The sequence below is a fragment of the Oncorhynchus kisutch genome, linkage group LG3 (assembly GCF_002021735.2).
Source record: "Oncorhynchus kisutch isolate 150728-3 linkage group LG3, Okis_V2, whole genome shotgun sequence".
NCBI lineage: Eukaryota > Metazoa > Chordata > Actinopteri > Salmoniformes > Salmonidae > Oncorhynchus > Oncorhynchus kisutch.
In genome coordinates, this window is record NC_034176.2 from 39,710,856 (window position 1) to 39,728,470 (window position 17,615).

At 43.5% G+C, this 17,615-nt stretch overlaps 1 protein-coding gene across 1 annotated transcript; it reads right to left on the reverse strand.

Moving 5' to 3' along the window:
• Positions 1 to 5,079: 5,079 nt before the first annotated feature.
• On the reverse strand, positions 5,080 to 17,334 carry aopep (aminopeptidase O (putative)). Its single transcript, XM_020474773.2, has 5 exons — positions 17,200 to 17,334; positions 7,065 to 7,744; positions 6,721 to 6,890; positions 6,458 to 6,620; positions 5,080 to 5,938 (listed from the first exon to the last, which is right to left on the reverse strand). The coding sequence occupies exons 2-5, from the start codon at positions 7,715 to 7,717 to the stop codon at positions 5,566 to 5,568; spliced, it is 1,359 nt and encodes a 452-aa protein (XP_020330362.1). The 5' UTR covers positions 7,718 to 7,744; positions 17,200 to 17,334; the 3' UTR covers positions 5,080 to 5,565.
• Positions 17,335 to 17,615: the final 281 nt, after the last annotated feature.

A 17,615-nucleotide genomic window follows, 5' to 3' on the forward strand; every position in this document is an offset into this window, starting at 1 on the left:
TCATTAGTCATTTAGGTCAACATTGGATCATTCAGAGATCCTCACTGAACTTCTGGAGAGAGTTTGCTGCACTGAAAGTAAAGGGGATGAATAATTTTGCACGCCCAATTTTTCAGTTTTTGATTTGTTAAAAAAGTTTGAAATATCCAATAAATGTCGTTCCACTTCATGATTGTGTCCCACTTGTTGTTGATTCTTCACAAAAAAATACAGTTTTATATCTTTATGTTTGAAGCCTGAAATGTGGCAAAAGGTCGCAAAGATCAAGGGGGCCGAATACTTTCGCAAGGCACTGTATATATAGACTGGTGTCTATTAATTGAGTAGCATTTAGATAACTGGTCAGAAGCCTCCAAGAGGCTTCTAAACAGCTTCTATCCCCAAGTCATAAGACTCCTGAACACCTAATCAAATGGCTATCCAGACTATTTGCATTGTCCCCTCCTCCCCCCACCTTTACACCGCTGCTACTCTCTGTTGTTATCATCATCTATGCATAGTCACTTTAATAACTCTACCTACATGTACATATTACCTCAACTAACTGGTGCTCCCGCACATTGACTCTGTGCCAGTACCCCCTGTATATAGTCTCGCTGTTGTTATTTTACTGCTGCTCTTTAATTACTTGTTACCTTATTCGTATCAATAAGCATTTCACTGTAAGGTCTACCTGTTGTATTCAGCGCATGTGACTAATAACATTTGATTTAGTTGAATCAGATTTCTACCAAAAACAGATATCAACCAAAATATGAAAAATACCTTTTTAATCTGGTTTCAACCAGTAAAGGACATCTTTATCACATTGTATGCCCATTGGGATAGGCCTATATGATGTCTGAGCCATATTTACATTTTGATTTCACATGGTGCACTTTATTTTAGTATTGTTGTTGATGAGTAATCGTGTGGTTTAATTTAAGAAAATATAAAGTGTTGCTACTCCTGATTGTGCTCTCATCAGGAATTATACGACTCATGATCATATACGGAATCAGGAATACCAGAACTTTGTATTTTCTTAAATAAACAAAAATGTACTACAGCAATGGTTGGCATTTAATTTCATCCGGCTGTACCGAAACCGAATCGAACTGTGACCCCGAAACCGCAATACGCACCGAACTGTGAGTTTGGGGAACATTACACCCTTACATTTAAATGACTTGTGCTGAAGGACTTCTATCTGCAGCAGCCATGCAATGGTCCTTCAGTGTTTTCAAGGTCTCAGTTTTACAACTTTCTCATGTCATTCCATCCACTGTAGACAATAAGTTGTTTTTAACCAAAGTGTGGAAGTGTTTCTGAGCTAAGTAGCTCCCCTGCTGTCCGCATTGATGTTTCCCATTTACTGTCCCTCCTCTTTCTCCTCACCCCCCTCTCTCCTCCTCTTCCTTCTCCTCCTCTTGTCTCAGCACCAGGAGAGGACACGCACAGTGCCTCCACATACCAGAGCCTTTAACAGTTTGACCATGGTGATTCTACAGACAGAGGCAGGCAGACAGACAGACAGACGCAGTCGGACAAACAGACAGACCAACAGAGGGGAACCCTCTACTGATTTGGCTCAGGTAAGGAGTGTTTGTTTCTGAATGGAGTGTACAAACAGACAGAAACCACAAAATATAAAATATATAACAAAACAAACTAAATAGGCTATTCAATTCATTTGACATCTGCTCTGACAGAGGCTGGTGTAAAGTCGTGTAGCTCACTGACTGTTTGCAGGTGTAAACGGTGTTCTGTCTCTTTGCAAGTATTAATTATACACTACATAGAGTCACACAGATTTGTGGGCACACAGTGTACATGGCACAGGCCGTCTGTCCAGACCTGCCCTTACTTGACTTCTTAATCTTTGGTTTCCTGCCCTCCCTCCCTCCCCGTATCTGGGTACAAAAACTTAACCCCCCCTTGCCTCCTTTCCCTGTATCCCAGCACAATAACTTAATGCCCCCCTGCCTGCCTCCCCCTACTCTCCTCAGCCACCCCTGTTGTTCTTTATACAGGGGCATGCTAGAAAAGCAGCGGTTGGCCTGGCCCCAAGAACTCAGGCCCACATACTTCCCAATCTGCAGATTAAAGAGCTGCAGCCTCTGAAGTCCTTCCAGGGACTAATGGCTTTTGTTGCTGGGAATAATCCACACATCCTCTCCCACATCCTGGGGGATCCATGGCTAAAACCCCTCCTTAAACTCTCCTCCTCCCACCCCTTTCTCCTCCTCCCACCCCGTCTCCATCTCCATGTTTTGTTAACCTCCCTCCATCCTCCATGTAGGCAGTCTTGTGGTTAGGTCTGGCTCAAGACCTCCCATGCCCCTTCTTTCCCACCCCCATCTCCCAATCTCCATCTCTGGTCCATGTTTTGTCGACCTCCCCCTCCTTCCTGCATGTGGCGCAGCCTTGCGGTTAAGTCTGGAGGCCTGCAGGAGTGTACCACACGCAAAGAGATGGGGAGGGGGGGGGGGGGGCTGGGTTGTGATCCACGCAGGCATGGCAGGAGTCTGCTGGGCTTAGTGAATCCTCCGAGTCTCTTTTTTTGTCAACTACACCTACGTAGCTCAAGTTCAAACAGCCAGGGCAAGAAGCTATCCTCAAACCTCGCTATGCAAAGAATAAAGCAGCCTTAAGGTGTTAGCACCTTACAAACATGATGTCTATATTGAATAAATCATTTAAACATTCACAGTGCAGGTTGGAAAAAGTATGTGAACCCCTAGGCTAATGACTTCGCCAAAAGCTAATTGGAGTCAGGAGTCAGCTAACCTGGAGTACAATCATTGAGTCGAGATTGGAGATGGTTGGTTAGAGCTGCCCTGCCCAATAAAGAACTATTCACAAGAAGCGTTGCCTGATGTGAACCATGCCTCGAATAAAAGAGATCTCAGAAGACCCAAGATTAAGAATTGTTGACTTGCATAATGCTGGAAAGGGTTACAAAAGTATCTCTAAAAGCCTTGATGTTCATCAGTCCAAGGCAAGACAAATTGTCTATAAATGGAGAAAGTTCAGCACTGTTGCTACTCTCCCTAGGAGTGGCCGTGCTGCAAAGATGACTAAGAGCACAGTTCAGAATGCTCAATGAGGTTAAGAATCCTAGAGTGTCAGCTAAAGACTTACAGAAATCTCTGGAACATGCTAACATCTCTGTTTGACGAGTCTATGATACGTAAAGCACTAAACAAGAATGGTGTTCATGGGAGGACACCATAGAAGAAGTCACTGGTGTCCAAAAAAAACACTGCTGAAGTTCGCAAAAGAGCATCTGGATGTTCCACAGCGCTTCTGGCAAAATACTCTGTGGACAGATGAAACTACAGTTGAGTTGTTTGGAAGGAACACACAACTCTATGTGTGTAGAAAAAAAGGCACAGCACACCAACATCAAAACCTCATCCCAACTGTAAAGTATGGTGGAGGGAGCCTCATGGTTTGGAGCTGCTTTGCTGCCTCAGGGCCTGGACAGCTTGCTATCATCGAAAGGAAAAATGACTTCCCAAGTTTATCAAAACATTTTGTAGGAGAATGTAAGGCTACCTGTCCGCCAATTGAAGCTCAACAGAAGTTGGGTGATGCAACAGGACAACGACCCAAAACACAAGTAAATCAACAACAGAATGGCTTCAACAGAAGAAAATACGCCATCTGGAGTGGCCCAGTCAGAGTCCTGACCTCAACCCGATTTGACATGCTGTGGCATGACCTCAAGAGAGCGGTTCACACCAGACATCCCAAGAATATTGCTGAACTGAAACAGTTTTGTAAAGAGGAATGGTCCGAAATTCCTCCTGACCGTTGTGCAGGTCTGATCCACAACTACAGCAAACGTGGTTGAGGTTATTGCTGCCAAAGGAGGGTCAACCAGTTATTAAATCCAAGGGTTCACATACTTTTCCACCCTGCACGTATAATTGTTTGTGTGTTATTAGTTTAAGCAGACGGTGTTTGTCTATTGTTGTGACTTAGATGAAGATCAGATAAAATTTCATGACCAATTTATATAGAATTCCAGGTAATTCCAAAGGGTTCACATACTTTTTCTTGCCACTGTAATGTGAGTTGGAGCTCTGGGCTCAGAGTTTGTTGACCCTCTGGAAACCTTTTGTCCTTTACAATGTTTCTGATCCCCTCCCAATGACATCATAACCTGTGGAGTACATTCAGTTCTGACCTCATTTCCTGTGGAAGACTACAGACAGAGTTCTGGTGCAGAGAGAGAGGGTGTTGGCACTGGCAGCCTACACACACTGGGCCACTGTCCACTGGCCACCCAAAAGACGCATTTATTTATTTTATCAAGAGCATGGTAAAAAAGAGCAGACGTTTTGAGCTTTTATTTGGCCCAAACTTCGCATTTTAACTTCAGTCAAACTTAATCTAAAAGACACTGGCTGGATTTCACTCCCATAAAAACACACACACACACACACACACACACACAAAAAGTGCTCTAATTATTTTGCATAGAAAAACATAACTTAATTTCCCCAAAATCTAAACAACAGAACATTCAATGGGGACTGCATGTATGTGTACCAAGCATATCTCCTCATTAAATTACAGGAAAATAATTTGACACACATTTCGAAACATCCACTGCCTCTCAGACTTCATGTAGACTATTAGTAAAACTAAGGTTAAGAAAGGTTATTGGACCAAAATGTTGTTGCAAATGAATATACTGTACTTGGCAATACAAATATGATGAATTCAGTAGAACTACCGCCTTCTCAGTAAAACCAAGAACCATTCATCTAAACTGCAACACAAAACTCTGTCTAGCCCACACAGAGAAAGATGTAGCTTAGCTACTGCATAAGGATGAGCAAAATGGGATATGAAAGTCTGAATGCATGGAGGAAGTGAACTGCTACAGTAGCTGTCCAACAGGGCAATTTGACTGCTTCAGGGCAGTCAAAACATCAACAGAGTGGTGGTTAACCCCCAAGGCCTTAATATAGGAAGACGAGGAGCGAACTGGAGGAAAATAGGAAAGACAGCTGTGCAGAAGAGAGAGAAAGAGAGAGAGGTCAACAGCATCGTGAGATATACGGGGGGGGGGGGGGGGCTGTTGATGGGGTAAAGCAGTGTGCCAACCCGTGGGTTTCCTCTAAACATCAGACCTCCACTCTGCAGACTAAACAGCCCGACACAAACAGACCAGTGTACCTGGAGACCAGGTCAACAACACAACATGGACACACACAGAGCCCTATTGACTGGCTGTCTGAGCTAGCACTGCCGAGGAGGTGAATGGGGGCTAGCAGGCTCTTTCAACTGGAGGGTCGACCAAGGGTTGGGGTTCATGGGGCTGTCTGCTATTCAGCTTTATTGCAAACGTGGAATCTGTATATTTCCATTAAGGATATAGACACACGAGGGAAACATGGCTGCCACTGGTGCTTTACGAGTGTTCTAGGTTCACGAATGCAAAGTAGTCATGTCAACGAGTTGCAAATGTAAATAAAACAGCAGATTTGAAAGTAACAAAACAGGTGTGCATAAGTGGTGAAATGATCTATTCCTCGATACATATCCTTTCCTCCAGTCCTCCCTCCAGTCTTACCTGGCCATGCCCAGACTAGAGAAGCTTGCTGGGACGATGAGTACGTCAAGGCGGGGGAAGGGATGGACCCCCAGGGTAGCGTGGGCTGCAGCCAGGCAGCCAGGCAGAAGGGGGAGGACCTGGACCTGGGCCTTTTGCAGCAGAGAGGGCGGGGCAAACATCCGGTGAGGGACCACCTCTTGGCGCCAGGCGGATGGGTCGGTGAATGGACAGGGGTAATCAGCATGGCAACAGGTGAAGTTGTCATCGCCCAGACCTGAGCAGTCGCTCTCAGAGTGCTTCTCATCCTTCAGGCCTGAGTAGACTAATGTAGACTGTGGGCTGGTGATGATGGGATGGTCCATGTTGGTGAAAGGATTCAGGTCCAAGCTGTGTGATGGGGAGAAGGGGGGGGGGGGAATTCAGGCTTGTATTTTCGCTATTTTGACTACGGGCTTAGAAACGAGAGGGATGGAAATATGGAACATTGCATCACACAGGAAAGCCAGAGAAAACCCAAACATTACATTTAATTGGACTTCCATTCAGTTACAGTAACTCCATCTTAGTACTGGAACTGCAAAACCCAAATGTGTTCCAAGTTTCCTCTAGCCGTTCACTGAGGATAAAAGGCCCTCCTTGTAGCAGGAGAAGCCCTGGGGTTAACGGCTGGGTTGGAGGGAAACCATGAGAGGAGGAGGTAGAAAGGGTGGTATTACGGGAAGAATGACAGAGCTGCCAGCATGGTGGTGGAGCCCTCAAACCCTCAGCCTGTGGTGAACTCTTCAGGGCAGGGGAAAGCACTGCTGGGGAAGACCTGGTTCTACCGCCTGGTATGGCTGGGTTGGAGGGAAACCACGAAGGGGGGGAAGACAAGAGAGGAGGGGTCTTACGGGAAATAAATCATACCTGCCAGCATGCGTATGGGAGGCCCCAGTCCTTGTAACCTGCACAGGAGGGGTAAGCTGTGCTGTGGAAAGTTGTGCTGTGGCCTGGCGCCAGTAACCCACTGCCAAGGTAAAAGTGGAGGCAGGCATAGGCATAGTTACATAGTAGTCCCAGCTAGAGAGACCTAGACAGAGGAGGGAGAGAGAGACAGAGAGTGGGTGAGTGGACTGGTGAACTGTACCACTTTGCACTTATCCGCTGTACACTGATCAGGAGTGTAGTACCTGTGTGGTGCTGGTGCGTGGGCTGGGCCTGGTTCTCTCCACTCAATAGAACCACACACTCCCTAGGGGCTCGTACCTGGGCCTGCCACGTCGACATGGCGACAGGAGGCTCCTGACAGGGGAAGAGGGCACGGTTGTTGATGGGGGAGCCGGCGGTGTAAACACATGACCTAGAGGAGTAAATGGTAAACAACTTCCTTCATCGTAATGTTCATGGGACAGGTTTATCTTGGTTTATCTACTGGATAGTTTGTTTCACCCTGAGAGTAGACAGATGGAAACAACTTCTGTCCTATATGTTATCAGTCTGAGCATGAAGCATACAGTAGATATTCATGTCCCACCTGTTGTCCTGATCTTTAGTCCACCTGACAGAGCCTCCCTCCTGCTTGGTCTTGTAGCAGACCCTCAGGGCTCGGGGGAACTCCTGGATGGTCCGAACCCCCCTCTTCCTCACCTGCAGGCTCCAGCGGTCAGTGTGGAAGATGAGGGGTCCCTCACCCTCAAAAGCAGGGGCATGACTGCACTGGAAGTACAGGTGGTGTTGCTTTTTCCATTGGGTGGACGGTAGGGAGATCAGCCTCTGAATGAGCACAGCTGATTGGCTGTCTGGTTGTGGGCCAACTCCTGACCCCTCACCCTTGACCTCCTTTAGGAGACCCTGCATATCTGACACAGAGGTCACGTCCAACTCCTCTACTTTTGACACAGTGAGGTCACAGCAGTCCAGAACTAAGGTAAAGTCTCTGTGGCTCTCATCCTCCCAGGAGTCATCAGTCTGGGATGGTTGGGGTGGGGTTGGGGCGCCTTCCCCAGCCCCATTCCCATCTCCAGCCAGTGGGCCTGGCTCCAGGAAGAGCACCACAGTACCAGTGATAACCTTAGTTTGGAGGTTTATGTCCAGGTCCAAGACATAGTGTCTGACCAGGATGTGGTTGGTGTTGGCTCTGAGGGGCAAGTCGTCCCTGCCTGGGTCCACATCACCATCACCATCCATTTCTCATCAGAGGTCATCTATTTAATTCTAGAGGAAAACACAATGTCAATCAATCAATCAATCAATCAATCAATCAACTGATAGAGCGTTCAATCAATATGTACAGTATACAGTACATACAGTGCCGTGCAAAATTATTCGGCCCCCTTGAACTTTGCGACCTTTTGCCACATTTCAGGCTTCAAACATAAAGATATAAAACTGTATTTTTTTGTGAAGAATCAACAACAAGTGGGACACAATCATGAAGTGGAACGACATTTATTGGATATTTCAAACTTTTTTAACAAATCAAAAACAGAAAAATTGGGCGTGCAAAATTATTCAGCCCCTTTACTTTCAGTGCAGCAAACTCTCTCCAGAAGTTCAGTGAGGATCTCTGAATGATCCAATGTTGACCTAAATGACTAATGATGATAAATACAATCCACCTGTGTGTAATCAAGTCTCCGTATAAATGCACCTGCACTGTGATAGTCTCAGAGGTCCGTTAAAAGCGCAGAGAGCATCATGAAGAACAAGGAACACACCAGGCAGGTCCGAGATACTGTTGTGAAGAAGTTTAAAGCCGGATTTGGATACAAAAAGATTTCCCAAGCTTTAAACATCCCAAGGAGCACTGTGCAAGCGATAATATTGAAATGGAAGGAGTATCAGACCACTGCAAATCTACCAAGACCTGGCCGTCCCTCTAAACTTTCAGCTCATACAAGGAGAAGACTGATCAGAGATGCAGCCAAGAGGATCATGATCACTCTGGATGAACTGCAGAGATCTACAGCTGAGGTGGGAGACTCTGTCCATAGGACAACAATCAGTCGTATATTGCACAAATCTGGCCTTTATGGAAGAGTGGCAAGAAGAAAGCCATTTCTTAAAGATATCCATAAAAAGTGTTGTTTAAAGTTTGCCACAAGCCACCTGGGAGACACACCAAACATGTGTCCCACTTGTTGTTGATTCTACACAAAAAAATACAGTTTTATATCTTTATGTTTGAAGCCTGAAATGTGGCAAAAGGTCGCAAAGTTCAAGAGGGCCGAATACTTTCGCAAGGCACTGTTTCAACCTTATCAGCCAGGTAAGGTGGTCCACATCCAGTGGCTTTGGAAAGTACTCAGACCCTTTGACTTTTTCCACATCTTGCTACGTTACAGCCTTATTCTAAAATTAATTAAATTGTTTATTTTATTCATCAATCTACATACTATACCCCATAATGACAAAGCAAAAAGTTTTTATACATTTTTGCAAATTTATTAAAAGTAAATAACTGAAATATCACATTTACATAAGTATTCAGACCCTTTACTCAGAACCTTGTTGAAGTACCTTTGGCAGCGATTACAGCCTTGAGTCTTCTTAGGTATGACGCTACAAGCTTGGCATACCTCTATTTGGGGAGTTTCTCCCATTCTTCTCTGCAAATCCTCTCAAGCTCTGTCAGGTTGGATGGGGAGAGTCGCTACAATGGAATTTTCAGGTCCGACAGTGCAGTAATATCTAAGAAACCTTCGCCCCAGTCTGAGGTCCTGAGCGCTCTGGAGCAAGATTTCATCACGGATCTCTCTGTACTTTGCTCCATTCATCTTTCACTTGATCCTGACTAGTCTCACAGTCCCTGCCGCTGAAAAACATCCATAGCGTGATGCTGCCCCCACCATGCTTCACCGTAGGGATGGTGCCAGGTTTCCTCCAGACGTGACGCTTGGCTTCAGGCCAAAGAGTTCAATTTTGGTTCCATCAGACCAGAGATTCTTGTTTCTCATGGTCTGTGAGTCTTTAGATGCCTTTTGGAAAACTCCAAGTGGGCTGTCATGTGCCTTTAACTGAGGAGTGGCTTCCGTCTGGCCACTCTACCATAAAGGCCTGATTGGTGGAGTGCTGCAGAGATGGTTGTCCTTCTGGAAGGTTCTTCCATCTCCACAGAGGAACTCTGGACCTCTGTCAGAGGGAAAATCGGGTTCTTGGTCACCTCCCTGACCAAGGCCCTTCTCCACCGATTGCTCAGTTTGGCCTGGCAGCCAGCTCTAGGGAGAGTCTTGATGGTTCCAAACTTCTTCTTTTTAAGAATGATGGAGGCCACTGACATGATATGATGATGGCGCCGACGAAGATGTCAACATCGCGACTAGCTTGTATACAACTCAGTATTTTGTTTGTTTATGTACTATTTTTTACGTTATTAGCTCAGGAGTTGCTTTTCAGAGAGACACCAGGGATTGTAACCTGCTCTGCTTCACAGAAGCATGGATCGCTCGAGATATACTGTCTGACTCTTTAAAGCCAGTTGGGTTCTCAGTACATCGCACCGACAGGGACAAACATCTCTCCGGGAAGCAGAAGGGTGGAGGTATATGTTTTATGAATAATGACTTATGGCGTAACTGTGATAACATACAGGAACTCAAGCCCTTCTGTTCATCCGACCTAGAATATCTCACAATCAAATGCCGACCGTACTATCTCCCGGGATAATTTTCGGCAACCATAGCCACAGCGGTCTATATCCCCCCCCAAGTGGATACCACGACGGCCCTCAAAGAACTTCACTGGACTTTATGCAAACTGGAAACCACATACCCTGAGGCTGCATTTATTGTAGCTGGGGATTTTAACAAAGTCAATTTGAGGAAAAGGCTCCCAAAATTCTATCAACATATTGATTGTTGTACTCATGCTGCTAAAACGCTCGACCATTGCTATACTACCTTCCAGAATGCATATAAGGCCTTCCCTCGACCTCCATTCGGCAACTTGGACCACGATTCCATCTAGCTCCTCCTTACCTATAGGCAGAAACTCAAACAGGAAGCACCCGTGGTAAGGACTATTCAACGCTGGTCTGATCAATCGGAATCCACGCTTGAAGATTGTTTTGATCACGCGGACTGGAATATGTTCAGAGTAGCTTCAGAAAATAATATCGACACATATACCGATACGGTGAATGAGTTTATCAGGAAGTGCATAGGAGATGCTGTAACCACTGTGCCTATTAACTTTTTGGCACACCCATCCCGTTAGGGGGATCATTTTCGTCAACATCCGCTGAATTGCAGAGCTCCAAATTCAAATTAAATAACTGAATATTTAATTTTCATGAAATCACAAGTGCAATATAGCAAAACATAGCTTAGCTTGTTGTCAATCCTCCTGGTGTGTCAGCTTTCAAAAACACTTTACAGCTAAAGCAAACCAAGCGTTTATGTAAGGACATTATCTCAGCAGACAAAACATTAAACAGCTAGCAGCAAAGTAGATTGGTCACGAAAGTCAGAAAAGCAATCAAATGAATCGCTTACCTTTGATCTTCGGATGTTTGCACTCACAAGACTCACAGTTACACAATAAATGTGTCACAACGGGGCAAACAAAAATTCCAAATAGTATCCGTAGAGTTCGTAGAAACATGTCAAACGTTTTTTTAAATAATCAATCCTCAGGTTGTTTTTACAATAAATAATAGATAATATTTCAACCGGACCGTAGGTTTTTCAATAGGAGAGAGAGAGAATATGTCTGCTCCAAGCTGTTGCGCATGCAGAACTCTGCTGGCACCCAGCCATCCACTGACGCGATGTGATCGTTCTCGCTCATTTTTTCAGAATAAAAGGCTGAAACTATGTCTAAAGACTGTTCACACCATGTGGAAGCCATAGGGAAAGGAATCTGGTTGATATCCCTTTAAATGGAGGGAAGGCATGCAATGGAACAGGGAGCTTTCAAAATAAGAGGCACTTCCTAGTTTTCGCCTGCAATATCAGTTATGTTATACTCACAGACGATATTTTGACAGTTTTGGAAACTTTAGAGTGTTTTCTATCCTAATCTGAATTATATGCATATTCTAGCTTCTGGGCCTGAGAAATAGGCAGTTTAATTTGGGCACGTTTTTCATCCAAACATCAATATACTGCCCACTACACTCAACAGGTCAAAACCAACCCCATCCAGAAACCGTGGATAGATGGGAGCATTCGCACAAACAGCCAATTTTGCCAAAAGGGGGATGATTTAACAAAAGCGCAAAAAGCACAATCATTGCACGAATTTACCCAACCATAAACATCAATGCCTTTCTTAAAATCAATACACAGAAGTATATATTTTTAAACCTGCATATTTAGTTAAAAGAAATTCATGTTAGCAGGCAATATTAAACTAGGGAAATTGTGTCACTCCTCTTGCGTTCATTGCACACAGAGTCAAGGTATATTCAACAGTTTGGGCCACCTGGCTCGTTGTGAACTAATTTGCCAGAATTTTATGTATTATGACATAACACTGAAGGTTGTGCAATGTAACAGGAATATTTAGACTTATGGATGCCACCCGTTAGATAAATTACGGAACGGTTCCGTATTTCACTGAAAGAATAAACATTTTATTTTCGAAATTATAGTTTACGGATTTGACCATATTAATGACCTAAGGCTCGTATCTATGTGTGTTATTATGTTATAATTAAGTATATCATTTGATATTTGATAGAGCAGTCTGACTGAGTGGTGGTAGGCAGCAGCAGGCTCGTAAGCATTCATTCAAACAGCACTTTCATGCGTTTGCCAGCAGCTCTTCTCAATGCTTCAAGCATTGCGCTGTTTATGACTTCAAGCCTATCAACTCCCGAGATTAGGCTGGTGTAACCGATTTGAAATGGCTAGCTAGTTAGCGGGGTGCGCGCTAATAGCATTTCAAATGTCACTCGCTCTGAGACTTTGAGTAGTTGTTCCCCTTCCCCTTGCTCCGTGGCTTTTGTGGAGCGATGTGTAACGACGCTTCGAGGGTGGCTGTTGTCGATGTGTTCCTGGTTCGAGCCCAGGTAGGGGCGAGGAGAGGGACAGAAGCTATACTGTTACACTGGCAATACTAAAGTGCCTATAAGAACATCTAATAGTCAAAGGTATATGAAATACAAATGGTATAGAGAGAAATAGTCCTATAATTCTTATAATAACCTCAACCTAAAACTTCTTACCTGGGAATATTGAAGACTCATGTTAAAAGGAACCACCAGCTTTCATATGTTCTCATGTTCTGAGCAAGGAACTTAAACGTTAGCTTTTTAACATGGCACATATTGCACTTTTACTTTCTTCTCCAACACTTAGTTTTTGCATTATTTCAACCAAATTGAACATGTTTCATTATTTATTTGAGGCGAAATTGATTTGATTGATATATTATATACAGTGGGCTCCGAAATTACTGGCACTGACTCACAAACAATACTTGAAAAAATATCAACAATATAATTATAGGGATAAACTCAAAATACCAACATGTGAGAAATACTGTACTTTATTAACGTTTCTATGGAACCAACCAAAATCATTAAATTATTTAATACAAAATAAATGTAACCAAAATCAAGGTTTCATAATTATTGGCACTCCTCATTTAGTACTTAGTGCAACCACCTCTGGCAAGGATAACAGCATGGAGTCTTTTCCTGTAATGTTTGGCAAGGTTAAGGAACACATTTGGAGGGATTTTGGACCATTCCTCTATGCAGATCCTTTCAAGATCCTTCACAATCTTGGGTTTTTGCTTATCAACTGCCCTCTTCAACTCAGCCCACAGGTTTTCGATTGGATTGAGGTCCGGCGATGGCAGAACATTGATTTTGTTGTCACAGAACCATTTCTGTGTGGATCTTGAGGTATGTTTCGGGTCATTGTCTTGTTGGAAAGACCACCTACGGCCAAGTCCCAGCCTTCTGGCAGAGGCAACCAGATTGTCAGCCAAAATTGCCTGATACTTGGTAGAATTCATTATGCCATCAATCTTAACCAGTGCCCCTGGACCTCTGGAATTAAAACAGTCCCAAAACATCACTGACCACCCTCCATATTTCACAGTGGGTATGAGGTGCCTCTCCTTGTATGCACCTGTTTCAACGTCAAACATGCCGATGCTGTATCTGACCAAAACGTTCAATTTTGGTCTCATCTGACCAGAGCACCTTCTTCCAGTCATAATTTAAATGACGTTTGGCAAACTCCAAGCGTTTGCGTCTGTGTCTTGGGGTCAGAAAGGGCTTTCTTCTGGCAACCCTTCCAAAGAGCCTGTGGATGTGGAGGTAGCGTCTGACGGTGCTTTTTGAAACCTGGTGACCCCAAGACGCCACCAAGGCCTGCAATTCTTTCACAGTGATTCTTGGGGATTTTGTTGCTTCTCTCACCATCCTCCTCCCTATCCTGGGGGGAAAAATGCATTTGCGTCCTCTACCTGTGAGGTTTTCAGCTGTTCCATATCTTTTCAATTTTCTAATAATTGCCCTGACAGTGCTCAGTGGTATATTCAATCATTTGTGGATCTTCTTGTAGCCATTACCGGATTTATGAAGGTGTATGATCATCTGTCTCTTTTGAACCGCTAGTTCTTTTGTTTTCCTCATAGTGTTGGATGACAGCGGGATATTGCATGCGTGTTACCTCATTTTTATACCCTAGTGAAACAGGAAGTGATGTAATGGCTCAATTTAGTTCCTTAAGACTTAGATAAACTTAAGTGGAATTTAATTTGTGGTTTAATTTTGGTGGATGTTATTACAATAATCTTTAAGGGTGCCATTCATTGTGAAACCTTGATTTGGAGGACATTGATTTTTAAATAAAACGATAAATTATTTTGGTTGGTTCCATTGAAACATTAATAAAGTACAGTATTTCTCACATGTTGGTATTTTGAGTTTCTCTCTATAATGATATTGTTTATATTTGTTTAAGCATTGTTTGTGCATTGCCAGTTAAAATAAGTGTTAATTCAGTATTGTTGTAATTGTCATTATTACAAATTAATAAATCTGCCTTATTTGGTCCTCCAATAATCGGTATCGGAGTTGAAAAATCATAATCGGTCGACCTCTAACCTCCACCTTACCTGCCACCCTAGACCCACTTCAATTTGCTTATCGCCCCAATAGATCCACAGACGATGCAATCGCCACCACACTGGACACTGTCCTGTCCCATCTGGATAAGAGGCATACCTATGTAAGAAAGCTGTTCATTGACGATAGCTCAGCATTCAACACCATAGTACTCTCCAAGCTCATCATCAAGCTTGAGGCCCTGGGTCTGAACCCTGCCCTGTGCAACTGGGTCCTGGACTTCCTGACAAGTTGCCCACAGGTGGTGAAGGTAGGAAACAACACCTCCTCTTCGCTGATCCTCAACACTGAGGCCCCACAAGGGTGCGTGCTCAGCCCCCTCTTGTACTCCCTGTTCACCCATGACTGCGTGGCCATGCACGCCTCCAACTCAATCATCAAGTTTGCAGATGACAAAACAGCAGTAGGCTTGATTACCAACAACAATGAGACAGCCGACAGGGAGGAGGTGAGGGCTCTGGGAGTGTGGTGCCAGGAAAATAACCTCTCACTCAACGTCAACAAAACTAAGGAGATGATCATGGATTTCAGGAAACAGCAGAGGGAGCACCCCCCCTATCCACATCGATGGAACCGCAGTGGAGAAGGTGGAAAGCTTCAAGTTCCTCGGCGTACACATCACTGACAAACTGAAATAGTCCACCCACACAGACAGTGTGGTAAAGAAGGAGCAACAGTACCTCTTCAACCTCAGGAGGCTAACGAAATTTGGCTTAACACTGTCTTGTTTTTGCAATAATGTCTAAAAACCTGTTTTCGCTTTGTCATTATGGGGTGTTGTGTGTAGATTGCTGAGAATTTGTATTTAATCAATCTATTTTAGAATAAGGCTGTAACGTAACAAAATTTGGAAAAAGTCAATGGGTCTGATTTAGTTTCCGAAGGCTCTATATAGGCCTGACAAACATACAATACCAATCAAAAATAATTGCTGACATGGGCTAATTGAGTGACTGTCTGTGACTAACATAACAAGAGAAAAACTAAATTATCCACATCTCGAAATTGCACTTTTTCGAAATTGCACTTTTGGCTGGGGGACTCAGACCCCGACTGAGTCCCCCAGCCAAAAACGTTTTAATATATATACTGTATACATATTTATTTTGGGGGGAAATGGATCCGCAGGCCTACAGGTCCAAGCTCCAAAAAGCAAACTGTTTTACAGTAAACTGAAGGTCCCCTATGAGAGGCAGCCAGCCAGTCACTTTGCCGTTACAACCTAGCATTTCCATTTCCCCTGCTCCAGCCTCAGGGTTATGGAGGCTTGGCAGGCCAAAGCTGCAATTAAACTGTACAGTGTGAGTTCCTCAAATGTCTCTCCCTGAGAGGAAGTAGGAGAATAAAAACAAAGTGACACAGAGACATAACAGTGCCTTCAGAAAGAATTCACACCCCTTGACTTTTTCCACATTTTGTTGTTTTACAAAGCGGGATTCAAATAAAATACAAATTGTTAACAATCTACACAATACTCTAATGTTTTTATCAAATGTTTGTTAATGGAAAATAAATATGTATATTTTGATAAGATAAATATTCAACCCCCCTGAGTCAATGCATGTTAGCGATTACAGCTGTGAGTCTTTCTGGATAAGTCTCTAAGTGCTTTGCAAACTTGGATTATACAATATTTGCCATTTTCATTTTAGGTTATTGTCCTGCTGAAAGGTGGATTCTTCTCCAAGTGTCTGATGGAAAGTAGACTGCCTTGTTCAGGGGCAGAATGACAGATTTTTACCTCCTCAACTCTGGGATTCGATCTAGCAACCTTTTGGTTACTGGCCCAACGCTCTAACCACTAGTCTCCCGGCCGCCGCGAAACGCTGAAAATACGGTCTGTGGTAAACACAGGCTTCAGAGATCTGATATATTTTGTACTATGAGATAATATCAGTCAGTTAACACAACCTTTGTGAATTTGGAAAGCCTTTATGTGCGTTGTGTTAATGTTATTACTTAAATGCTTCAAAATTCACAAAAAGTGATGTTGGCAGCTGAAGATTATTTCATAGAACAAAACTTTTAAGATCTCTTAAGCCGGTGTTTTACCAGAGACCATATTTTTGGCGTTTAACCAAAAATTCCATTCATTTTCCCATAGGCTTTGTTCAACAAAACATTACTATTGTTCTCTCTATAGTTTCACAGCAGTCGTTAGTAAACCTTATGTGATGAGTAGGTAGCCTATAATAATTAATACTCCACCCACACTTTGGGTTGCCACTCATGCACGCACTGTGAATAGTTGGTACTTTTACATCATGATAAATGTCACATTGACATGTATGTAAACTTGAAGGTATTTCCATCATTGCGGCATTTTGCTTCATTTAGGACTGTAGGCTAAACTCTTACTTGTTTCTACATATTTATATATTATATTAATCTACTTTAAAAAATTAAATAAAGCATCCGATGGCGGAAAACTTACTGGAGCCATGGTTTTAGAACGAAAGCGGGGGTAATTTCCTAACAGTGTTGTCTGTAAAAGGAGACAAGACCTGTGCATTCAATACACAAGATCTTATAGCGAATAAGAAAACAGTAATGCTCTGTTTTGTGGACTGTCGTAGGCACTAACCTGGTTGGAGTGGCTGCATCCAGTTCCCGGCACAGACAGTACGAGCATGTCCATGGCAAGGGTTTATGCCGTCATATTCAGGCGACGTGAAGTAGATCGAGCATGCTTTTGCGGCACAGTCGATAGCGCGCCAGACCACGGGCTAGAAGGTCGAGGGTTCGAGACCTGTTCCCTGCATGTTTTATTACAATACAGTATGTAGGCAATTGTATATAAAAAAAGAAAACAATTGTAGTTCAATCTCAGTGCAACTTAATATAACCTGATAATAACATACAAAACACTTCAATCGCAAAAAAAAAAATCTATGTAACACATGCTAAAGTATAAACCGAAAATATACATCAGGGTGGGGAAAATGCGCGCCCGGGAACGTTGCCTGTTTTTCACGCGGAAAATACTCTGTCCAGTGGTGT